General features: G+C 44.1%; 2 protein-coding genes across 6 annotated transcripts in view; one reads left to right on the forward strand and one right to left on the reverse strand.

Annotated features, from left to right (window-relative positions):
- nhsl3 (NHS like 3) overlaps positions 1 to 16,977 on the forward strand; it is a 39,638-nt gene extending 22,661 nt beyond the window's left edge. Inside the window, exons 1-9 of one of the 4 annotated variants that reach the window (XM_069175792.1) lie at positions 6,339 to 6,602; positions 10,198 to 10,356; positions 10,499 to 10,542; positions 10,711 to 10,852; positions 11,782 to 11,889; positions 11,982 to 12,148; positions 12,257 to 12,454; positions 12,574 to 16,018; positions 16,502 to 16,977. In XM_069175792.1, the coding sequence (XP_069031893.1) occupies positions 6,545 to 6,602; positions 10,198 to 10,356; positions 10,499 to 10,542; positions 10,711 to 10,852; positions 11,782 to 11,889; positions 11,982 to 12,148; positions 12,257 to 12,454; positions 12,574 to 16,018; positions 16,502 to 16,542 (4,362 nt within the window). In that variant the 5' untranslated portion in view covers positions 6,339 to 6,544 and the 3' untranslated portion in view covers positions 16,543 to 16,977. Of the gene's footprint in view, positions 1 to 6,338; positions 6,603 to 10,197; positions 10,357 to 10,498; positions 10,543 to 10,710; positions 10,853 to 11,781; positions 11,890 to 11,981; positions 12,149 to 12,256; positions 12,455 to 12,573; positions 16,019 to 16,501 lie in introns of those variants that run through there. The other 3 variants (XM_069175789.1, XM_069175791.1, XM_069175790.1) reach the window with 3 other exon arrangements.
- An 860-nt stretch (positions 16,978 to 17,837) lies between these two features.
- Positions 17,838 to 22,952, reverse strand: yars1 (tyrosyl-tRNA synthetase 1). 2 transcript variants are annotated; one of them, XM_069175794.1, is made up of 14 exons: positions 22,846 to 22,952; positions 21,649 to 21,727; positions 21,416 to 21,562; positions 21,152 to 21,327; positions 20,912 to 21,041; positions 20,714 to 20,794; positions 19,982 to 20,074; positions 19,738 to 19,873; positions 19,550 to 19,635; positions 19,293 to 19,425; positions 19,075 to 19,181; positions 18,743 to 18,936; positions 18,514 to 18,655; positions 17,838 to 18,408 (listed from the first exon to the last, which is right to left on the reverse strand). In XM_069175794.1, the coding sequence occupies exons 2-14, from the start codon at positions 21,703 to 21,705 to the stop codon at positions 18,298 to 18,300; spliced, it is 1,593 nt and encodes a 530-aa protein (XP_069031895.1). In that variant the 5' UTR covers positions 21,706 to 21,727; positions 22,846 to 22,952; the 3' UTR covers positions 17,838 to 18,297. The 2 variants fall into 2 exon arrangements, with proteins under 2 accessions (XP_069031895.1, XP_069031894.1); XM_069175793.1 differs by lacking the exon at positions 22,846 to 22,952 and adding an exon at positions 22,819 to 22,837.
- Positions 22,953 to 24,142: the final 1,190 nt, after the last annotated feature.

The raw sequence follows: 24,142 nt of genomic DNA on the forward strand, positions 1-24,142 counted from the left end.
CTCCTGGCCAAAGTGCCTTAAAGTGCAGTACTACAGAGGGCCACTGGGGGCTGGCTCCAAGAAAAAACTCTGCCTCCATTACACTCCCATTCAAAAAGCACCAAATTCTCTCATAAAATACAAAGTCAGTAAATTGATGGTGTCATTTGCTAAATTCTCTCCTTCTGTTTAGTCTTTTGGTGGTCCATCTGAAAATATTCCCATTATTAATTAGATATTAAGTGTCAAAGAGAGGCATACCTGGTTTGATTGACATGCCTGGGTTGCAGTTGGTAGTGGTATAGGTGGGCGGGGCATAGTGACCTCGGGTTCCACCCCCAGCTCGTCCAAATATGGTCACTTTTGGCTCTAGAGAACCAAGATGATAATGGCTGAAATTGCCAAACTCAAGACTTCAAAACGTCAGTTCACAAACCAATAGATGATGTCACGGTTGCCGCTTGCCATTAAGCAAGTGAAATGACAGCTCCCCTTTCTGGTTTGGCCAATTAATGGTGGAGAAATATAATATATACACATGTACTCACAAAATAATCCGGTGTTTAGAATTTGTTTTTTGTATCATACACTTTTAATGAAACAGTTTTGTTCACAATTCTACCGGGACTCATTTGTCTCTTCTTTTTTTTTTTTATCTCTTCATCTTCAGTATTTCTATTCAACCAGCTCTCCTCCTTTCTCGTTCCCTCCTTATCTCTCTCGGCGTCCCACCCAGAGGTAATCAGAAATTCAGGTGGTTCGTGTGTAGTGACAGTTACTGTACGCAGTGATTTATGTCCTCTCCACGCCCTGTATTCTCCCACCATCCTCTCATTTCCTCCGCACTTCTTCACCTTCCTTTGGTCTACTTCTTGGTCCCGCTGTCATCTCCTCATCATCTCCAGGCTTCCCGTTGTACAAGTTTTACATCTTGTATGTTTTACTGTTTGTGCTCCGTCTACGACTGTTAGCTCTCATCAGATAAACACAGTGACGAATGAGCCTAATCTTCAACACGGCCAGATTATCGTCATAAAATACATGAAATATTCTACTGGATATGTGGCTGGAGGATGGAGGTTAGCCTCCATCTCTCTCTCAGGTTAATACCACACCACTCAGTGAGAGGGCGCTCATAACTCAAGTCCACCACAACAGCCACTGAATACAAATCAGTAACAGCAACGAGCTGAATAATGACACCTATGTGTGTGTGTGTGTGTGTGTGTGTGTGTGTGTGTGTGTGTGTGTATTTTATTTCTCACAAATCCCATGAAAAGACCAAAACAAACAATGAATTGATCACACTAACAAAACACATCTGTGCCATAGAGTTCTTTTGTTGTCCATGAACTATATCAGCGAGCCACACTGTTACATGTTTCTTCATTACCATGAACATGGACACTTATGTATTTTGAGTCAGTTCAACACACATCGTTCAGTTGCTGTAAATATCCACTAGTTCACCAAATATGTATTCATTTGCAGCCCCCTATAAATGCATTATTGAATCCTGATAGAGTCTTTCTTAAATACCAAAGTGCAAAACTTTTAAGAAAATTAACCTTAAAAAAAAAAGAGTTTATGTTTGATACATTTTTTTAAGGTTTTATGCTACAATGCCTACAGGCAGTGTTCAGGACAGTTGGAAAGTGTTGAGAGACAAACTAATACATTTGATTTTGTCATTGAATTTGTTCAAATGTATCGACGTGGCTAAAAGTAAGGACAAAATGTGGAGACCACACATGACTCTTTAAAGTAAAATGTATTTATTTAAGAAAACTTCATCAATCATATGTGCAGTGTGTGATTGTGTGAACATGTACAGGTGTCAGAAAACTAAACGAAATCGACCAAAGTCAAACCAACCCAGAGGAAAGAGAGACTGACTGCTCAGGCACCTCCTCATAATCCACTCACAGCATCAGGTCATTAGGCCTTTAAGGACCGTCACAAAAAACATCCTCACACACTTACAATCAGAATTGCATTGTATTATTGACGACGTTCTCATGCAGTTGAATTTCAGGTGGTAATTTTAAGAACAAAGAGAGTAATCTCCTTAAAACACTGGAAAATGAACAAAGGACAAGTCCCAAGCCTCCGTCTCAATGATCCACATCTGTGACGTTGTGTGCGTCCTGACACTGCCTCTACTTTACAACCGTAGTGATCAATATGCTTCTTTTATCTTTATTTTCTCATTTACATTTTTGACTTTACAGCCCATGTCCCTGTCACCCAGTGTCCTCCCACTTTTTTTTCCCCCATGAACCCGGCATGTGAGCACTGAACCACACACCCTGTAATACACATAAACACGGGCAGTTTTCAAGGCCAGCCGGGCATGAAGTGGAAACCCTGCAGCTCGTCACAGTCCAGTGGCCGTTACGTTCACCTGATACTGACGTGGAGGTTATGACAAAGCCGGTGCAGCCATCACTTGTTCTTCTCTCTCTTCACCCACTTCCTCCCATGTGAGGGTTGAGCTGAGGACATGAGATGAGCTCATACACGGCAATAAGTGTGCATGTGTGTGTGTGTGCGTGTGTGCGTGCGTGCGTGTGTGCATGTGTGTGCATGTGTGTGTGTGTTAGCGTCAGGGCTTGGGCTTGGTCAGTCCACCGGGAGTCATATTTTACACTTAGCTGCTTTTTGTCTGGCATCAATACAAACTGAGCCTGTGTATCTCAGTAAACATCCTCATCGAACGACCTGCTGTTTTTGCAGCATCATACTCGCAGTCAAAGATGATACAGCACTCTCTAGTGGAGCAAGTTCAATAGGTGTGTACAGTCCAGGGAATGATGTATGTACAGTATGTGGTATATCGGCGTCTGCTCTGGTAACACTGATATATTCTGCTTTGGTTGAATAGGTCAGTCAGTGTTGGTGGGTTATTTTGTGAATGATGTGAAGTGAGTTTTATATATTATATCCCAGAGTCATTTAATTCATTGAACAAGCGTGGTGGCTTTGACGAGTTGCTAACTGCAAAATGAATCTCATTAGTTTGGATTTAAAGGGGAGGTCCACTGATTTTTACACATGAATTTCACTTTGTCATGATGATTAATATTCAGCCTGTAAAATTACATTTGTGGCTTTACTGGGAGCTTTCCAAGATTAAAGAGAAATGAACCCTGATGATGCTATCAGGGTTGTTTCGGCTTCAGACTTCGTTTAATTAAAGCGGGACCTGCGTAATGAACTGCAGGTGTGGGGTTTGAAAGAAGTGAGCTCTAATTAAAGATAGAAGGGGGAATTGTGGTTGTCAGTATTTTTTGTTTGATCTGAACTAGAGACAAAAAGTCTTGGGGTAAGAACCCAAACATTATTGTGTTTTATGTGTTTATAAGTGCAACAGTTGCTTTTTGTATGCTCCTTCTTATGAACATAATGAAAATAACTGAATATATAGGTACAAAATGTTGCCCTCATAACATCACAGCTGCAACTAATAATTATTTTAGTTTAGTCTGCAGTGAGATTTTATTGTACTTTTTAAAGCACTTTGAGCTGCATTTCTTGTATAAAAAGTGCTATACAAATGAAGTTTATAATTATGTTCAGTAAGTTTATTATTATTGTTGATGATCTCATTCATTGTTTGGTTCAAAACATATTGAAGGATTTCCATCACTTTTCCATGGAGACGTCCTCAAATGTGTCGTTTTATCCAACTAACAACCAAAATCTATATCAAAGAATGAGAAGACAATCAAATGTATAGAGGAAGGCAGTTTAAACCACAAAAAGATAAATAAACAGATGTTTTTGTAAGGATTTAACGATGAATCAAAATAGTTGCACTATGATTAATTGATGTTGAATTGTTTCATCTGTACGTGACACATACAGTTCAAATGTAGGTTCTTACTCATTAGTCATTCCTGGCTGGAATTCACAACATAAGATGTAAATCAGTGGAGGAGAACCGCGTGTTAGATGATTATCGTTATTTTAAATGTGGCTCCAACTAATGAAGTGTTTATGCTTTTTGGCCTTTGACATTTTAACAAGCAACTTTTGTGTCCTGCCTGAAGTCTGCTGGTTCTTCTTCAGGCTGTTTGGCCCGCTAACAAGTCCAACAGTCTGCCTCTGGTGATTTATGATATTATCTTTAGAAGGCTGTAAAACAAGCTCTGGTCATCTCTTAAAAAGACACGCCAGCTGATTTAAAGCTGAAGTATTCAGACTCTCTGGAGTTGAATATTTGTGGCTGTACTTTCTTTCTTGACTTGACAAATGCAACTAGGACTGTGCTTTAGGCCGAAGTTAGCATATGTTTCTTTCCTCCTTTGTGTTGCGCTGTGTTTTTCTGCTAATGCGGTGGAATGGCATGTGCTGTCCCTCTCGCTTTCCCCTCTGCCCTCTCCCCCAGGACCAGATGGTGTCTCTTTAGGCCCTCTCATGAATATTGATATGAGGGGTCTTGGTTAACAACAGGGGGGTACGCAGGCCGAGCCAGAGACCCCCAAAAAACTGGCACAGAGTAAAGGTCTGTGTTAAAGGAGGACTGGGTGTTTGGATCTTTAGGAGCCACGTCAGTGTGAAGCAAATCTCTTTTCTCATGCACATAAGATCCTGGATGTCCCATATTGGTAAAGTGTCTCGCAGAATTTAATATGGATTAGGAGTTAATGGGTATGAATTGGTTGCCCGGGCGATGTTATCATGGATGTGAAGCACAGACATGGCATGAAATGTGGTATAAAAGAGATGGTGGCAGTAGTGGGGGGACAAATGTCAGGTTTGATGGACGGTGAAGAGATGCACAGGTTAAGCTAGAGTTAATCCTCTGGCTCAGCTCCCATGTCTAAAGCTGCCCTCCTGAAGGCCTCATCTTATTCTCACCCCGCAGCGTATCCAGCAACCCAAGCTGGTCAATCTCACCCGGGACACTGGGAGGCAGATTTCTTCACAGGACAGAAGCTTAGTGTCCCCCCTCCTGTATTTTTCCAGAGCCAGGAGTCTTGTGGTAGTCCAGTTTGAGAATGAGGGACGGCGGGCGAACGGGTGAAAGCAATTGTGTTACCACCCTCCAGCTGGTCCGGACCAGCTGTAGCCCCCCTGCCGAGCCACTTTAATAGAAATAAACATCCATTCGGAGGGCAAGTGGATCAAAGTGCTGCTTCTTCACCAGGAAAATAATTGGGGCACGCAGCGCTGGTTGTTTGTTTGGCACAGAATCAGCATTTTTAGAGGGTTTTTTTCTTACCAGCGTTGTATTTCCTACATTCTGCACTTTGTCTGGAAACATTAGTAGGCGCACAGAAACTCATCTTCAGGCAGCCCCATTACAGATGATGAACTAAGGCCATGTCAGCTATTTATAACTCAAAATAGACCTTTGTTGGCTGTATGGCTGAGGGGCCGACAGGAAGAGAGAGGCAGAGACCGAGAGAGATGTGAAGGAGGACAGATCGGCGGAGACAAGAGGAGAGGAAGAGGGCACTGGGGAAAGTGATGCCGGGATACACAAAGAGGAGGAAACATACAGTGCATTGAAATGGTTGTTTACTGTAGCTTTCCACTGCGAGGACGCAACCTTCGCTGTCAACTGTAGCCCCTGTAGCCCTCAATTAATGAGACACAGCATCAGACAGATGCAAAATGCTAAGGGCTTCCATTAAGGGAGGAGACAATGACCAACAGAACTTAACATACTTAAAATATATCAATGATTATCAGGTAATTTGAGCTATTATTAGAGCCAGAATTGGATTTATAAGCACATAAATAGGGAAGAAGGAATCCAGTGCAGATTTATTATAGTAGAACCTGAAGAAACCTTAATTCAATCATTTTTACCTTATTACAGTCAGTTTTCTCCTAAAAGGTAGAAATCAAAATCCGTCAGCACCGTTTTACTGTTATTCTAATGATGATTAAGTTAATATTTTACATCACAATAACTGAAACCAGTGTAAATCCAATAGCAGTTGGCTAAGTGCCCCTGTTAATAAAATTACGTTTATCTTTTACCCATTTCTCTACTAGTCACAGTTTTGTGTGTCTAGGCTCTGAAATGTATTCAAACTAATAAATTTAAGGAGGGTCTAACTGGAGGGCGTCTGTGTGCATACGACCTCACACGTGTCTGTCTATATTGGGTGAAGTGGGGGTGGTTGAGTCCTGAAAGCCAAACTTTGACAGACGTTTTGCTGGTGGGTGGGGGTTCATCATTTCACAATGGAGAGAGCCAGTGTGAGCAAAATATATGAGAGAGAGAGGAAGGGAGAGAGGAGAGCAGAGAGGGGGGAGGGGGAGGAGGGTATCAGACTCAGGGATAAGGCAGCTGGGACAGGCTGCTCTGGCTGGAAGCAGATCTTATTGTGCACTTGTCTCTCTCAAGTCACTCCGACACTCTGCAGCAGCATCTGAGGACTCTAACAAACTGCTGTCAAGCTTTTTATGCCTCTTTAGCCAAACCTCAGAGAGCCAGAGCATCCTGATCTTTGGGTTTTTCTCGGCACTGACAGGAAGAGGACTTGTTGGACTCTGCTTTGCTACATTATTTTTGATCCTGTGTGTCTGCTATGGCGCTGGTGTAGGCATGGTTGTCTACTTGAGGAAGAGCATCCACTCTCTGCTGTCTGTCTTCAAGAAGAAGGGTGAGTGCTGACTCAGCGTGGAGGAATGTGACAAGCTGCAGCTTTGAATTGTGAGAAATGAACGCCGGTTTACACGACAGTAATACTCTTTAACTTTACTTTGATTTCTTTCTCTGGAGTTTACCTGTTATGTTTTTCAACCCTTCACATATCCTAAAGGTTTGTTTGATGTCATGAGGGTATGGACTTTCAACTTGTTTTTGCTTTAATGAAATGATGTGAAGATAATTGCAACAAAAAAAAAATGTGCACTGGTATCCTTTCTGTCTGTCTGTCTCACAAACTCAGACACACTGGCACGCCAGAATTAGTGTTGGGGGTCCTCTCTAATGAGATAAAGGGCTTTACTGACTTTTTTGACGATCGTCTTAATCAACCAAAATCCCTGAACCTTCTGCGGGGGTCCAGCTGAATCTCAGGGAGGGCTACTTCTCCAATTAATCGCAACTGGTGCTTACAGCTCCGTGTATGTGAGTAATACGTGTGATGAAATGCTGTGTAGTGGAGCTCCTTGGTCTTTCCCCCGACAGGCCCAGGTTGAAAATGAAGAGAGATTTCCCACAGTCACACACAGGGGAGGACATTGTGTCTGGGCTGTCTCACCTGTGTGAATGTGGGAGGATGGGGGTGGGAGTGTCTGTCCCTTACACACACACACACACACACACACACACACACACACACACACACACACACACACACACACACACAGATACACATACACACACATACAGTATATTCATCCACACTTGCCCAGTCTTACCTGAGCAGGTGAGACTAGGAGCGCAGTGTTGAAAGTGACAAAGGATGGAAAGCGGACACCTCACGCTGACCCTTGCCTCGCTGAGCTTTTAGCCTCTTTGCATGGCTGAGTTCCCAAACAGTAGGTCATGCTCTCCGCATCGGACCCCTTATGCTTTACGTACTTTATGTAAAGATGTGGCTTCCTGTCTGATTCACAATTACATAGATTTGAAGAAAATCATGGTTCAATATCTGCTGTTGTAGCCATATTTGAAATATTTCTCATGTTTTTGTGGATAAAAATAATTACAGACAATATGATGATATGGTACATAGCTTGTACATCAACAACAAACACTCAAAATTTATAAGAAAAGAACACAAAACATACAAAAACTCACTGACAAAAATAAAAACATGAACAATTTTATAATTTTTCTAGACACTGTAACTATAGTTGCAATTATACCCCCTTAAAATAGTGTTTACATGCACATCAAAGCCACAAAAGTACATCTTTCTTAAGTCTTCACACCAAAAAAAAATGTTTAGCTAATAGTACAACATTATTCAAGAGAAGAGAGTTTCCACTTTATAAATGACCAAATATTATCGTTTGTGTAAACTTAAAGCAACAAAATGCAAAACTAGTCGTCGCCTGATATCCTCCCACAAAGCAACAACCAAAATGAAAGCATTATTGGGTTGGTCCCTGCAAGTCTGCCAAGTCAGCACTGTAGTTTAGTGTCACTGTTAAGGTCATGGCAACACCTAACATTGCCAAAACTGACGTCAGTCCAAACAGTAATTATATTTTAAGTGCTTATTTTTCTATTCAGTCTCAACTTTCTTTCTTTGGCTGACCTTTGATATGGAATAAAGCCAACCTGAAGGGAGACCTCGATCCTAGTTCCCACACGGGAGGTCCAACAGCAGGTGGTCCAGTAGCATCTTTTCATGCGGGCAGTCCAGATTACCTAATCGAGGGAGCAAAATACTGCAGGAGATTATCCAGGCAATAGTTTAGTGCAGACGGCACGGCGCGGCCAGGCTGGGCCGTCTACCCACGGGCAAACTTGTCTGACGAGATTTGGTGAGAGTGCTGCGTGAAATGTTCACCGATAAACACGCAGGCAGGTGGAGGTGCAGAGGATTCTCTGTAAAGCTGATAAAAGTTTTGGACACTGGACACCTTTTGAGTGTGTGTTGATGTCTGCAGGGAAGCACCAATGGAAAAGCGTCACAGTACAATAAAATATATGCTTCGAATGCCTTGAACAAATTGCCAAATGGGTCAATACAGAGTACAATTAATAGAAGTGTAATAAGATGCTGTTAAATGTCTACAATCCTGTTTGGAAGACTGCAGTCTTCAGGTTAAAATATATAAAAAAAAAATTTAAACTGCAAGCAGTGATATGCAGGCCTTCACACGCTGCACGTCGGGGATCCAGCGGGTCGGGGCCGCCGGCTCCCTGACGTGCAGCATGCGAGGGTCCGCATATTCTCGCTTGCAGTTTAATTGTTTTTCTCGATCTTGTTCCTTATTCTTCAAAAAAAAAAAAAAATTGCTTTTTTTTGGCGGCTTTAACATCTTCAAAAACTCATGAAAATTGGTGCCTGACGCAAGTTTCTTGAGGTTTGGAGCATCGTTTGCCCTTAAACATCAACTTCCTGTGTCACCGCGAAACATCAAACTTAGCCGCATCACCCTGACTATATTATATACTATATACTCTATACAAACATGAATTTTGGGTCACTTTTTGGACGACATACGATAGTATGACTTTTCTTTGAATATTTTGGACAACATACTTTGGATATTTTGGATCACTTTTTGATCACTTTTTGCAGTATGACCTTTTTCTGAACTTTTCTGAACCGACAGTCCGGTTAACTCAACAGGTAAAATATTCTGCTTCACCAAGGTTGTTATTAATGGTTCAGATTCCACTTTGGCCTGTTGATGGTGATTCAACTTTTAGTGAAGTTGAAATATTTGGAGAAATTGAAAAAGTTTTGCATACACTACACATTACAGGAAGATATTTAATATCACCGCAGACCCCCTTGAAAACACGTATATCTACTATTTTGTTTAATTTTGGTCGCATTTGAATGAATATTTATGGACGGTGGCGTTTTAGGTTGCAGTGAGACAAAGATTTGTCACAATGCTGTTTGACTCCTGGGAAGATAAATGGTGCAGTGGTTAGTACTGCTGCCTCAGCTAGAATGTTTGGGGTTCAATCCCCCCCATTTGTCATGACTTAAAAAAAAAAACATCAGTAATATTTTGAACAACATGCATGATTTTTGGGTCACTTTTTGGCCTCCACACCACGGGCACACCGATCGACGAAAAATGTATTATTTTGATAACTTTTAATTCCAAACATATTAAGAGTGCACAGACTCAATTTCAAGTCAGTCCAACAAAATCCCTGAGAGGAGTTCGTTAAAGTACAACGTGTGTGAATCGCCAAAAATGGCAACTAAATTAAAAATGGCGGACTTCCTGTTGAGTTGACGTAATGGTGTGTTGGAACCTTTTTGTACATCTCCACCGAATTTCGTGCATGTAGGTCAATGTAGCTGCCGGGGCATCTGTTTAGGGGGCGCTGGTGAGCCATTTGGCCACGCCCACTCGCGACTCCACGAGAATACAAAACTTATCGCCGGGAGAGATGGCTGTACCAACTTTCATGAGTTTTTGAATATGATACAGCCTCCAAAAATGCAGTTCTTTGCGGAGAAAAATAAGGAACGAAAAGAATAATAATTCCCTCGACCTTCGGTGCTCGGGCCCTAATTACATTTGTCTTCTCTGTTTTTCTCTGACTAACAGCTGGCCCGAAGGGGATTGAAGACCAGAAGAAGTTGACGGTCCACTACACGGCCTCACGGCACTACCAGGAGAATGTTTTCATTGAGGGCAGCAGGCCACAGTACCTGGAAGACCTGCACACCGAGGCTCAGGAGGGACTCAAGATACTACAGCAGGAAGGTCAGACACGTTCACTGCATCGCTGCTATGCACATGAACAACCTGGAGACCCTATCTTTTTATCTATCACTACATAGCTGGTGATTCTGTATGTACATGACTGTAGATGGAGTTTCTTACTTTGTTCATTTGGTTCCCACAGAACACAAGAACGGAGTGAACTTTCCTGACGATGAAAGCATTGCTGTAAGTGGCCCCAAAAGCTCTGTGGATAATTTTCCTCCACTTCAGACACACAAAGATTGCCATCTAACTAAACACTGTTTTGTGTGTGTGTGTGTGTGTGTGTGTGTGTGTGTGTGTGTGTGTGTGTGTGTGTGTGTGTGTGTGTGTGTGTGTGTGTGTGCGCCCCAGCAGTCCACAGAAACTCTCCGTCCAGAACAGGATGTCAGCTCCAAGGACGGAGGAGGCTCTCCGGAGTCAAGATCCACCACCGGGAATACTGATACCACAGTAACCTCTGCTGTGCTGACTAGGCCTGTGCTTACCCGCCAAGGTAATGACAGTGTGTGTGTGTGTGTGTGTGTGTGTGTGTGTGTGTGTGTGTGTGTGTAGAAGTGCTCGGAAAGGAAGCATCTGTATCATGTTCATCTTAGAGAAACAGGAGCCGATCATAGCGGCTGTGAAAGCAGTCTGAGTTTTGTTCCTGAGTGTATGACTCGTCATAGGCGGGTTCTTACTTAGCATGCATGTCTCATTCCCAGCTGCTCTGTGCCTCTGCAGTTATGGTGTGAAATCAAAGGAAGAGAAACTTGACACACACGCGCACACACTAATACACACACACTCTTAAGCACAGCTGAAGCTTTTTTTTTCCAGTTACTCAGAAGTTTGATGCATTTGAGGACAGTACTGCGGAAGGCAAGGCATGTTATTCTGTGTGTGTGTGCGTGTGTGCGCGCGTGTGTGTGCGTGTGTGTGTGTGTGTGTGCGCGTGTGTGTGTGCGTGTGTGTGTGTGTGTGTGTGTGTGTGCGTGCGTGTGTGTGCACGCAGGCACTGTGATTGGTATTCTGATTGTGTTTCAAACATCCTTTTCAAAATCCTGAAGAAGTACTCTCATATACTTCCCTGCATTTCAATTCATTTCCATGCATTGCTCCAATCATTTCACCAGTTGGCTCTTCTGTGCCAAACTAAATTTTTTAGCCATGCTAGCAAGGAGGCTTCAGAGTCGATCCACACTGAAGTATCTCGACACCTATTGGGCGGATTGTCATGTAATTCTGTAGAAATAATGATGAATCCCTATGACTTTGGTAAAACAACTGACATTGTGTTTTGGACTGAAGTATCGCTGCAACTTTTCGATGGTTTTCCCTCCAATTTTGTGCACATGATATTGTCCAAAAGATAAATGGTAATAAAGTTGATCTCCTGACTTGTCATCAAGCCCCATCATCTACCGTTTTTCCTTTGTCCTGCAGGTTCTACATTCAAGCCTCTGAATCCAGTAAAAAGATTAGAGAGGAGCAAGAAGAGGAGCAGGAGGACCACCATCATGGGTATTCCCAACCAGGTCCAGAAAGAGCTCGGTACGTCCACAGCATCACCATCACCATCCCGTACTGAAACAAAAACACATGTATCCTTGATAGTCATTGATAGTGATCCGCCTTCTTTACAGCTCTGCACAGAAGCTCCACCTTTCAGCCACTTGTTTCTACCCAGCACCATAATCACAGCAGGCATGTCAATGACAGCCAATCAGGTGTTGTTATCATTCCTACGGTTGATGGAGGGACTCCAGTGGCGAATAAGGAGGGAGCAAGGGTGCACCTTTCAGAGTTGGAGGTAAAAGTTTTCTCCAGATAGAATTAACTAAGTCTGAATAGTTTGAACCTACATTACAGGTTTGATATGGTTTTATCATTCAAAAATGGTCCTGTGTTCACTCCAAAGCAGACATTTAAAGATGAACAGCTGGTGAAGAAGCACTTCCAGGCAGTTTACCAAGACGAGCAGTCCTTCAACCACCAAAGCTTTGGTTCCAATCTCTGCCCCACCTCCATGCTGAGACCCAAGTCCCTGGCAGTACCCGGCATGACCACTTCCTTCTCGTTCTCTCCTTCGATGTTTAACTTCCTCCAGGAACCCCCAGTAAGAAAGGCATGGGGCTGTCAGTGAAGGATATGGCCTTAAAATTCCTTGAATCTTTGCTGTATGGCTGTCCATTCGTGACACGTCGATGTGAAATACCTATTCTTCTTCATTTCCAGGGTCCAGTGATGTCCATCTCTCCCCAGGCCACCTACTTGTCTACGATCATCCCTAATGCTGTCTTACCAGCCTCTGTTGAAGTCATTGAGATTGACCGCAGCAGCAGCCGGACTCGTGGCTTCAGTGTCAACCATGGCAGCAGTGTTCGCACTGTAAGCAAAAGCAGCCTGACATCAGGGGACTTATCTGTCAGCCCTATGTTGTCCAGAAGATCAGATGGTGACGGCTCCCAGGCTCACAGTTCCCACAATGACTCCGCACCGATGCCCACATCAGCTTCGGGGTCAAACTGGAGCGAGTCGCAGTCTTCAAAGACCACCATTTTAAACTCCTCCCCTGCATCCTCCAAGGGTAGCACACGCAGCGGTGACTCGCACAGAGGGGGTCGTAATCTGCAGGATAGCCTGGCACAGCAGTCTGGTGGGGACCGAGACCTCGTCAGTCTCCGCAGCTCAGTTAGTATGATTAGCAGCCCCAGCAGTAAAGGGGAAAAGCTTGTTACAGGACCAGGGTCTGAGGCCGGTGCTGGGGAAGATGCAAAGAACAAGCGCAACTCCGCTCGTAGTCTTTCGGTTATGAAGACCAAGCAACCCCCGGCACCTCCACAAAGAACAAACTCACTGCATGGTAATAAGATCAGGGCAAACTACAGGGTTCTCGTTGATAGCAAAGAACTCAGCGACTCTGTTTCTGGGGAAGTGACATCTACCACAGAAAATATTGCAGCAGAGGATGACACAAAGTTGCTTACTCCAAATACCAGTAATATCCTCACACCTGCATCGAACTCCACTGGGTCCAGCTCTCCGGATTGTTCCTCATCTCCTTCGGGCCCCAAACAGGCTTCTTTTGGTGAGTCTGGAGGAGCAACAGATCCACCGCAAGAGTCCAGCACCTCCTACCCACAGAAAAGTCCCTCAGAGGGGGGGAAATTTGAACGGACCATGTCCCCTTCGAGCGGCTACTCAAGTCAGAGTGGCACCCCAACGCTTTCCCCAAAAGGGATCTCCCCAACCTCCCCAGACAAACACAAGAAGAAACCAGTCAAACCAGAGAGATCCGTGTCTCGTGCATCATCTTCAGCAGCTTCTCCTTCGTCCTCGCTTACCTCTTTATCATCGGGTACATCTGAGCTCGTCAATCCAGATGTTTCCACAGGTAGCCTAAGTCTGCCTCCACAGGTATCACCACTCATTGTTGCAACACCAAATAGCAATCCGGAAAATTTGAGAGTGGAAGTCAGAGATCTGTTGAACATCCCACCACCTCCTAAAGTCAAAGCACCATGTCCTCCTCCTCCAGAAACATGGGTGCACAACAGTCACACCTTTGAGCTACTTTGTGGGCCTAATGTCAGCGATGTCGCCCACAATCCAGCACAGGTACAGGGCAGCACAAATAACCAGGCAGGAACCCAGACTGAAACCAGAAAGGAGTTACGAGTTTTAGTTGAAGACCAGACAGTGACGAGTGAACGTGTCTCAGAACTGTCAGGGAACAAAGCGAAGCCTGAGACAGTGTCAGAAACACATCCAGAAGGTGTCCACATGGAGCGGGAGGGGAGGGAATGTCCAGGTAGAGAACAAGAGAGGCCTTTGATCCAGGCCAAAGGAAAGGCAAGTGTTGACATCCAGAGACAAGAACAGAGTAATATCTCTGTAGAGAAGGACCCAGAGGGTCAAGAGACAACTCCAAGGAAAGATCCCCCTCCTGTCATGAAGAAACCCATGACAGTGCTGCACAGAGAGGAAATGATGTTAACAGAGAAGTCATTGGAGGGACAGCTGAAGGAAATGAGTCGCAGTGCCACAACGGAGGTTCATCTATCTGTTGAGGACCAAACGTCTTCAGGGAACGATGTAACAGCTTTGGCTGATAAGCGTGAGGAGGAGATGGACAGAAGCGAAGTCCCATCCATGCAGACGCTTTCAATAGAGGTGCCCAAAATGAATAAGGTCTCACCACCGCCTACCCCTCCCCCACCATACCACCCTACACCTCCTCTGTCAAGGAAACCGCCTCCCTCGTCAGTATCCATGCCACCAAATGAATTACAGCGGGTACAGGAGGAGATCCACGTCGTGGAGTCTTGCTGGCCACCTCCTCCGCCTCCTCTGGAAGGAGACCCTGTCTTCGATGGTGGGGATGAGGTCGACTTTCCTCCACCTCCCCCACCATTAATAACAGACAGCGTGCCAGATGCGGTGGACAGTTGCATCACAGAGCTGCGTACAGTACAAAGTCCAGATTTGCCCCCGGCTATTTCACAACCAGCCGTAGATGACAACAAACCAGTGGTTGTTATGCAAGTTTCAAACTCTAACACTGATGAGGAGATTTCTTGCCAACTAGTGCAGAATGTTTCATCTGTTTCAGACAGTGTCTCACCTCCACCTGTGGAATCCCCTCCCATCCCACCTACTACAAGAGCAGAGAGCCCTGTTACAGTCACGGCTGTAATGGCTCCCAGCAGTTTCCTGAAGAGAAACTCACTGAAAATTGAAGATCAGTCTGCCTGTGTGCTTCCCGTCACTCCTCAACCTTCTGCTTCAACTACTGTGCCAGTCGCACCGCCTCTACCAGCAGAGAGTTTAACCCACGGGGTTAATTTCAGAAGACAACCCAGTGTGGCATCTCGAGACGCAAGGAGCAAGGAGCTCCTCTCCCGGCACAAAAGTGCACCCATTCCCAAAGAGGATGCCAACATACCTCTCGTCACCCCCTCCCTGCTTCAGATGGTTCGCCTCAGGTCAGTCAACATGACTGAAGATCAGGTGAAAGCTCCCTCCGAGGACAAGTCCACAAACAAGGGAGCTCCAGTTCAGGACAATCTCCCGGTCTCAATCCAAGGAACTCAAAACATTCCTCAAAAGCCCATCCGCAAGTCTTTGTCACTGAAATCTCCCCCTCACACCGTAAGACCATCCTCTGTGGCAATGAGCACTCCTTCGATGCGCTTACAGGAAGCCATACGTATGAAAACGGCAGCCATGTCTTCAAGAGACGGTCTGCCCTCCAGACTGGCTGTGAGATCACCCACTTTCAGCTGCGTCAGTGAACCAGGCGCTCTGCCTCTGAAATCACCTGAAGGATGTGACATGCACAAGTCCCCGGCCTCGACCGCCAGCTTTATCTTCTCTAGGAGCACAAAAAAGGTCGTCATAGAGACTGCGTCTGCCTCGTCCCCGGAGGCGCAGGCGAGTCTGAAGCAGAGCTTGGCGGCCGAGCTCATGCAGGTGTCTGACCTCTCGAAGGCCGCTGCTTTCTCAAATGGCGGAGTGAAGTGCGACAAAGTTCCTCCGCCAGTTGCTAAGAAGCCGGCGCACGGCAGCATCGGCCCTTCGCCGAATCCTCCCAGTTGTTCGACAAAGACGGAGCTCAGCGTGGAAGGAAACGGAGCAAACGGAGGAGTACACCATATGAGTGGAGTAACAGCTAGTACAAGTAAGTGCAGTAACCGTGATCCTGTATCATTAAATACGTGAAAATGATAGCTTTCGTGCACGAGTTCCAGTGTACTGTTGCTGAGTTTGTAAACTCTCGAAGGCTGATTGAGCATAAATCAATAACTCACGTACCGGTGTCTTGCCATGACAAAGCAGACTGTAAATCCTTGCATTACCCTGAATTTGAACAGCAGAGCAGTTTCATGTTGCGCTAATGTTTTGTGCTCCGTGTACCAGCAAAAAGAAAGTGCACACACGAGCAGCATCCTGCACCAGCACAATATAAATGCTGCTGGCTTTCCTGCAGCTTTTCTTTCCAGTCAAATGTGCAAGCATGTGCTGTAATCAACTTTAACGTGAAGCTCGTGATCATGGCGCAGTAATTCAATAACACGAGGACAGAATAGTCATTACGCGTGTTCCTGTAACTGTATTATGGCAATGCCGTAATGGCTAACCTCCTCTTGTCTTCGCCCACCAGCTACACGAGTGACAGCGGACACAATTGAAACACTGTTTTGAAAGAGCTCCCCCGGTGATTAACCGAGACCCAGACTCATGCCGGAGGAAAAAAGCGACGACTACAAGCAAGTCAAGGACTGACTGACATTACCGAGAGTCATGAAGCTCAACCATCTGAGTGTTGTTGTTTGTTAAGTCCTCTCCAAAAGCCTTAGCCTGTAATGGCCTTCCTACATATTTATGCAAAAACAAAAAAAACGTGTCACTCCCAATTTCTTAAAATAGCTTTATTCTGGAGTATTTTTCTAAGGTATAGTCTGTCTCCTCTTTCAGGCCCCTCAGGGTGAAATGGTGTACATTGGCTGAACTGCTAATATTTGGCTTGTGTGAGATCGCCTCCCAGAGGTTGAATTTGGTAGTGGTAATTGCAGCTCGGGAAAAAAAAAAGCATTTCTGTACAGAGGTTTAGTGTCTGTTTTTTTTTTTTTTTTCCTGTTGTAATATATAATTCATAATTGTCATGGGGATTCACACAGAAAGGCTGACGAGAGCATCTATTACAGGACGGGACACGTCGCTAACTTGCTTAAACATCTGAGTGAAAAACTAAAATTGCCATGCTTTAGTTTCAGTCCTGCTTGTGTGGAAAAGTATTAAGAGAAAAAGGGATGCCGTAAACAAACAAGAATGAGATGTTTCGTCAGATGCGACAGAGGCATTTTTGTAACGCTACAGATGATAAATCATAAAACAGGAAAAAAAAAAAAAAAGCATCTGAATACAGCAACTGCTAAAATGCCAACTAGATGCTTTCAGGTGGTGTAGTAAACAGCAGACCAACATTTTCTGAAAAATCATTAAGGAAAACAGTAACACAAGTATCCTATTTATTTATGTGTGGTTGTTTCCACTAGTAGCACTGTCAGTCACCTTTTTTTTTCCTACCAAATATGAAATATTTAAGAATCTCTTTCATCTGAAAACCACTTTCAGGGCCGTGGACGTGGTGGTCGGCCCTGGATGATTGATACACTGGAGCAGACTTTTAGTGTGAGGTCAGTGTTTTTATGAAACGTTCTGTATCTTACAACTTTGGCCCGAAGCCTTTTAATGGTGGCAGATCCAGCTCGTCACTATTTGCACAAATAAAAAATAAAAATAAAAACACTTTCCCCCCCAGCAGAATCAGTGGTAAGTGAATTATACTGACTCTTCCTAATGGGTCGAGAAAAATCTATGTTTTGGTTGATTATAAAGAATTCTGTACAGTTATTACTTCTATAAATAAAAAAAATGAAGTGTATTAAATGCTGTTTCCTGCATTCCGTTTTACAGGTTCTGTCATTCAACACACATTTTATTCATGCAAACCATCGAATTTAGCCAGCGTTTATTTCATATTAGAGATGATACATTATTTGATTATGACATTTAATGTCCAGACGTGGATTTTTCGGCAACATTGCTCCATATACAACCTTCTTATAGTACAAGGCATATTGATTTTTATATGCATCTGATATCATAAAACCATCCTTATTATCTAGGTTTGGTGATCAATTATTGTTTGATTAGTTACATATTTGTTGTGATTGATTGTAGGAATTACACACAAGTAAAAGCATAAGACAGAATTCGTCCGACACATCTGAGACTTCCGGCGTCAGCGTCCCATCATTCCCCGAGAAACGTCCAGATGAAGTTTGATATTGTTGCCATGGCGATTTCTTCATGAAAGTGTTCTTGTCGTGTGGCCGGCAGGAGCCGCTTCAGTGGTGGGTGTGTGTGTGTGTGTGTGTGTGTGTGTGTGCGCGTTTAACTGATGTTTCCGCCTTTGAGTGTTTTACATGTGATCTGTCCCAGTTTGGTCATCAGCTGCTTGTCTTTCCACTGAGCAACACACTCGTCTGAGATCTTCAGGTCGACCTGAAATTTAAAAAAAAAAAAACAGGTCCTGTATTTGAAAAGTTCTGATATTTAAGTAAAGTCATTATTACTGTGATGATTAGCTATTCAGACTAGAGATCGTACCTGTAGTTTCTCCCACACCTTCTTCTTTGGGTTGAGTTTATCGTCTGGCTCGCCCGTCTCGTATCCTTCCACAAAGACCCGTTCCCCTGGCGACGAATCCTGCGGAGGGTCCAGAGGCTCCACCCTCCTGGGCTCTCCTTCACTGGAGATCAACCAGACACGTCAGAGGAGTCAAACGACACGGCCGACGGATACATTTGTCTTTGTGTAGAACAGAAATGACACTCACACGGAGGCACACAGCAGCATGGCCTGAGACTCGATCCCTCGCATCTTCTGGGGTTTCAGATTGCACAGCACCAACACCATCCTGTCTTGAAGGTCCTCCTGCGAAACGTAGGCGACCAGCCCGCTGACGACCGTCCTCGGCTCCGGCTCGCCAACGTCGATCTTCTCCAGGAACAGCGAGTCGGCGTCTGGATGCTGGAAAGAGAAGGAACCCGTGTAGACAAAAAAAACGGCTGCAGCGATAAAACGGCATCATCTCCACGCAGACGATCCAAAACAAAGATCCGATTACTTATCATTTAGATAATCAGGCCTCAGCTTATTATCACATACCTTCTCCACGCTGACGATCTTTCCCACCCTGATGTCCAGTCTGGAGGGGGCCAGCTCATCGTCCTCCCCTCCTCCTCCTCCAGCCTTAGCACCCTTCTCTCCTGCCTCTGATACCACACACACACACACACACACACACACACACACAGCAGTGTTAAGTCTCAGCATGAAGACGGTTCCCACTTTGTGTCAGATTAGTCATGAAGTTAAACACGGACTCTTTGAGGGGTCGGGGTAGGCCGTGTTGGTAAGTTTGCGGAGCTCAGGAGACTGAAACTTCTTTCTGATCGGCTCCAGCAGCTGATTTAGAACAGCTTCCACTGAAGCCTTCAGGTCTCCTGGGTGGATCGTCTAAAAAAAGCGAGAGATTACCAACGGTTAGACCACAGCATGCGGAGAAAATGTTATATTTTAGCAGAGATGTACCTTAAGAGGAGCTTCTATTCTCCTTATCAACAGTTAAACTGCACTTTACCTCCTCAGAAAATTCCTTTTCCACTTCTTCAAACACAGTGTAAACTTTGTCTCCCCCCCACTTGGGGTCTCTCTTGATGCAGAACTCTGAAACACAATGATCCCAATTATCAACCCATTTTATATTCTTCTAACAAGTCGAGGAAAAGTCTGAAGCCAAAGCTACGATAGTAGATTCAAGTTTTCTACCTCCTCGTAGAGGGAAGACCACATATTTGACAAAAGAGAGGACTCCATTGTTCTGGATGTTGCCTGGCTCACAGAAAGCCTTCTTCAGCTTTTTCTTCACATCTTCTTTGGAGTCCAGGAGGTCGATCTTCGACTCCTGCAGCCACAAACCGGGAACAAAGTTAGGACTGGCCATGTGTCTCCACACAAATCTGAACTTTGAATCATTTTCTTTCCTTGACAAACAACAGTTCTGCAGCCTTACTTCTTCTGACGAGCTCATCTTAGCCCCCGTCAGTCCAGGTACCATCGGGTTCATCAGGTGGGTGCGCTTAGTGTAGCCGAGAGAGGGCAGGTACTGCAGACAGAGTTTAACTTTAGGTTTTATGGATCCGTATTAAAACAGTTTTATTCGATCAAGCTGCTGGGATGTCTGCACTTCAACACCTGAATCTTATCGCTTCTATACTGTTTAGTTGTCCATCAGCCCAAGCAAACAAACTCAAACAAATCAACTGATGTCAGAAATAAGCCAAGTGTTGGAGCCACTGCTTCACTAATCATAGAGTTGCTGAAATGATAAAGTCTACGGTGAAAATGATGTGTCAGAAAGGTACGGTAGTTCTCCTGAACTGCCGATGAAGCTCTGTAACACATGTATTGCATTCCCTTTACGTTCGTCACAGTAAAAGCATTGTGCCAGTTCACCAGTGGAAAGCTTTTACTGTGAAGCAGCAACTTCACACAGCTTAAAAACAAACAGTAAACTAAGGCTCATATCTTACTGTACAAACAATAAGGTATTCGAAACTGAATCTCCTGTGATGTTAACGGATTTCTCTCTCGTCTGTAGCACAGTTTAGCTGCAGCAGCGCGAGTATCCCCCGGCTGGGAGGCTGCATTAGACGCACACGTCATCACAGTTCAGAGCAGCTAAGCGGCCCGTTCTGGGTTCTGGGGGGAAAAAACCCTGTAAAAGTGCAAAGATGCCGGATACCTTCTCCGCCAGGGTGAAAATCTTCCTCTGGTCAACTCCTCCAAACTGGGCGTCCACTTTCAGGTACTCCTCATCCAGAGCCTGAGGACAAAAACAAAGGACATTGAAAGAGGAGACATTTGAGATATTTTACTCCACTGCGTTGTAGCAGCGCGATGTCTCCAGCAGCTCCTCCTCCACCTGTCGCAGTGTTGTTACCTGCAGTCCAGGGTACAGCAGGCCACTCAGCAGAGGATGCTCCACCTGTTTGACCACCTCAGCTCCAGCCTTCTTTGCATCGTGCTCCGTCACCATGGAGGACAGGCGGTAGACGTCCAGAGTGTACTCTCTGACCAACATGGAGACACAGAGCTGCAGTCTCAGTGTCTCCTTTCAGTGAATGTAAAGTTTAAACGGCGCATGTTAAGTAAGTGTCGGAGTGCCGTCAGCAGCACTGACCTGCTGAGCTGGAAGTCGGTTCCTTTGACAAACTTGAGTTTCTCCAGAGGCACGCCGATGCTCTCCAGCATGGCCTTGATCACCTGTTCGTAGTACTTCACTCTGAGCTCCAGCAGCTCCCACGGAGCTTTCATGTTGTCCAGGAAGGCATGCAAGTCTGCAAACAGAATTGTGACCTGAAGACAGGACGAAACAAACAAATACATATAAGCCGCTGGTAAGTGAGACAAATAAAACAAACCCACTCGGCGAGCTCTGACCCACCTCACATCCAGCCTTGAGGAAGTCTGCTATCTTGGACATGGGGACGAAGTAAGCTACATGGGGTCTGCCCGTAGTCGCCGTACCCCAGTACACCTTCAGCTCCCGCTCCTGAAGTACCTGCTTCAGCTTCTCCTCACCGAGGACCTCCTGCAATACACACAACCAGAGTCTGATGAGACGGAGCTACAACAGAGAGCTTTAGTCACTGTGAAGAAATGTTTTGCATGTCCCACCTGGAGGTTCCTGCTGATGAGGTGGAACTTCTCATCTGGACTTAGCTGATCCTCCATGGCAACAGGTCCCTCTGACTGACTAAAAAAAAAAAAAAAAAAAAAGAGAGAAGAGCTCAGGCATCACTTTCATTTTCCTTTTGTCTTTCGAAAAATTCACAGGAACTCGCTTCGGGTTTAACGCCTTCCTTAATGACAACAACAGTCACCTTACAAAATTAAGGGGGCACCAAGAAATGTCAGAATGCCCCCAAAAACTTTCTTTGAGGCACTGAAATGACCTCCAATATTGTAGTTTTAGCCAATATCTTAATTCTGCAATCCTGCAGTGATGAAGCGTTTAATCTATCGATACGCATCGTACATACAAGAAGGCTATTACTAACTAAATAAAAGTGTAAAAAGATATAATGGTCTCCTGCTTCCTCTCTCACATACAGATGGAGGGCTAAGCATGCACTCATAGAACCGGGGTTACATCCAATAACACACACATAAGGGTGATTGCAAACTTTTTCTTAGGAACAATATTGATATGCCTTTTTATTTACTCCTGTTGTCACAAGTTGGTGATGACTATATATATATATATTTTTTTTTTTTTTAATCTTAACTCAGTTGACATAAAAACAGCAGCTTTACGCGCTGATTAGGCTTTTATTTTTGTAAGTAATAAAAACATTTTGTAAAACGCCCCCAATCGTTTCCTTCACTGATAACAGGAACATTTCTTTTTAAAAAGCTTAACTTGGCTGCTTCCCAACAATTTCTTCTTCTCACCGAAACCTTCGTAACTTGTGACGTTTTTTTTTTGTTTGTTTGTTTGTTTTAAGACGAAAACATTATAATAAATTGCAAATGTCTCTTATTGTCTGAAGGCCGATTCCCCTTCAGACCGTGAGTCAGCCTGAGGAAGATGACGCGGAGCGGAGTAGGAAATTAGAAAATAGAAAACAAGACCGCGAATATGTTCCTCCGTATATCAAGAATATTACGATTTATTCGGCTTCAAAATGAAGAGCGAGCTACTTCACTGATTCACGCCATGAATGAACACGCCACTGTGGGCTGTGTGGCTAGTTAGCAGTAAAACCATGTGGCGGCTAACAGCTGACGGGACTGTTTAGCCGCGTCAGCTCGAGGATAATATTATTTTTTTTCGTTTAATCTCACCCATCGGTGCACATCCCGCTGACCCACCTTTCAAACCCGTCCTCTTCTTACGCGGAGAAGCGTCTGAGAGACCGGCCAGCTGCGACGGACCCGTCAGCGCGTTGCATCAGCCGCACCACACCTCCAGGGAAAGCAATCGAGTGCCGAGCGAAGTAAACTGGAGGTGCAACTTCAGATTTTCTTTTCCAGGGAAGTAAAACCAGATCAACACGTTTTCTACATACAGCCGGTAATTATGATCTGCTTGATTTGAGTGTGTCAGGTCTGAGGGTTTGTGATATTTTATAGTTAAACAAAGAAAAACCGGATTAATCCTACAAACCCCCGTTTCCAAAAAAGTTGGGACGCTGTGTGAGAATGTAAATAGAAACGGACTGCAGTGATTTGCACATCCCATAAACCCATATTTAATTGCAAACAGACCGAAGACAACATATCAAATGTTGAAACGGAGAAATTGTATTGTTTTATGACTGTTTTATGTAAAACAGACCCCCCCAAAAAAAGTTGGGACGGGCAACAAAAGACTGGAAAAGTTGTGTAAAGATTAATAAAAAAAATAATAATAATAATTTAAAACACCTGGTCGAACATTTCGCAACTAATTAGGATAATTGGCAACAGGTCGGTAACATGATTGAGTATAAAAAAAAAAAAAAGAACAAGAGTCTCAAAATCAGTTTTCAGTTTTTTTGAATTTTTCTTCAATCTTTTGATTTTGCTGAGATAGTGGATCATTTAGACATTTACTGACATGTGGGAAGTAGAGTTGGGCAAGATGGACACAATCAAATATCACAATATTATGGACCAAATAGCTCAATATTAATATTGTACCAATATTGTGGGGATGACTGTTGGTGCTTTCACAAAACATTTACATAATGAGATTTGTGATAAGTCATAATCAGTAATGCGGTTATAGTGACTTTGTGGTTAAAGGGAAATATTAGATCAGATGATAAGTTCAGAAAAGGAGATCACTTGACTGTAATGCAGCCTTCAAAAACCAGAAATATACACCTTATGATGTTACGATATCCAAAATAGGACGATATCTGGTCTCGTATCACAATACAATAAAAAAAATAAAGTTTAGTGTTTCAAATCCTTCCAACAAATCAACCCAAACACTCTTCGATGAAGCTGTCAACAACTCGTGTAGTGGAGTAGAAAGTACAATATAACTCATGTAGTGGAGTAGAAAGTACAATATAACTCATGTAGTGGAGTAGAAAGTACAATATAACTCATGTAGTGGAGTAGAAAGTACAATATAACTCATGTAGTGGAGTAGAAAGTACAATATAACTCGTGTAGTGGA

Source organism: Embiotoca jacksoni, unplaced genomic scaffold, assembly GCF_022577435.1.
Source record: "Embiotoca jacksoni isolate LCO1_2020_lvr unplaced genomic scaffold, fEmbJac1.0.p SCAF_7, whole genome shotgun sequence".
Taxonomy (NCBI): Eukaryota; Metazoa; Chordata; class Actinopteri; family Embiotocidae; genus Embiotoca; species Embiotoca jacksoni.

What these genes read in the sequence shown, in the direction of transcription:
- yars1 (XM_069175793.1), bottom strand. An exon ending in AGATGAGCTCGTCAGAAGAA is followed by an intron (nt 19,874 to 19,981) that starts GTAAGGCTGCAG and finishes TTGTGGCTGCAG; the next exon opens with GAGTCGAAGATCGACCTCCT. An exon ending in CTACCCCGACCCCTCAAAGA is followed by an intron (nt 19,182 to 19,292) that starts GTCCGTGTTTAA and finishes GTGTGGTATCAG; the next exon opens with AGGCAGGAGAGAAGGGTGCT.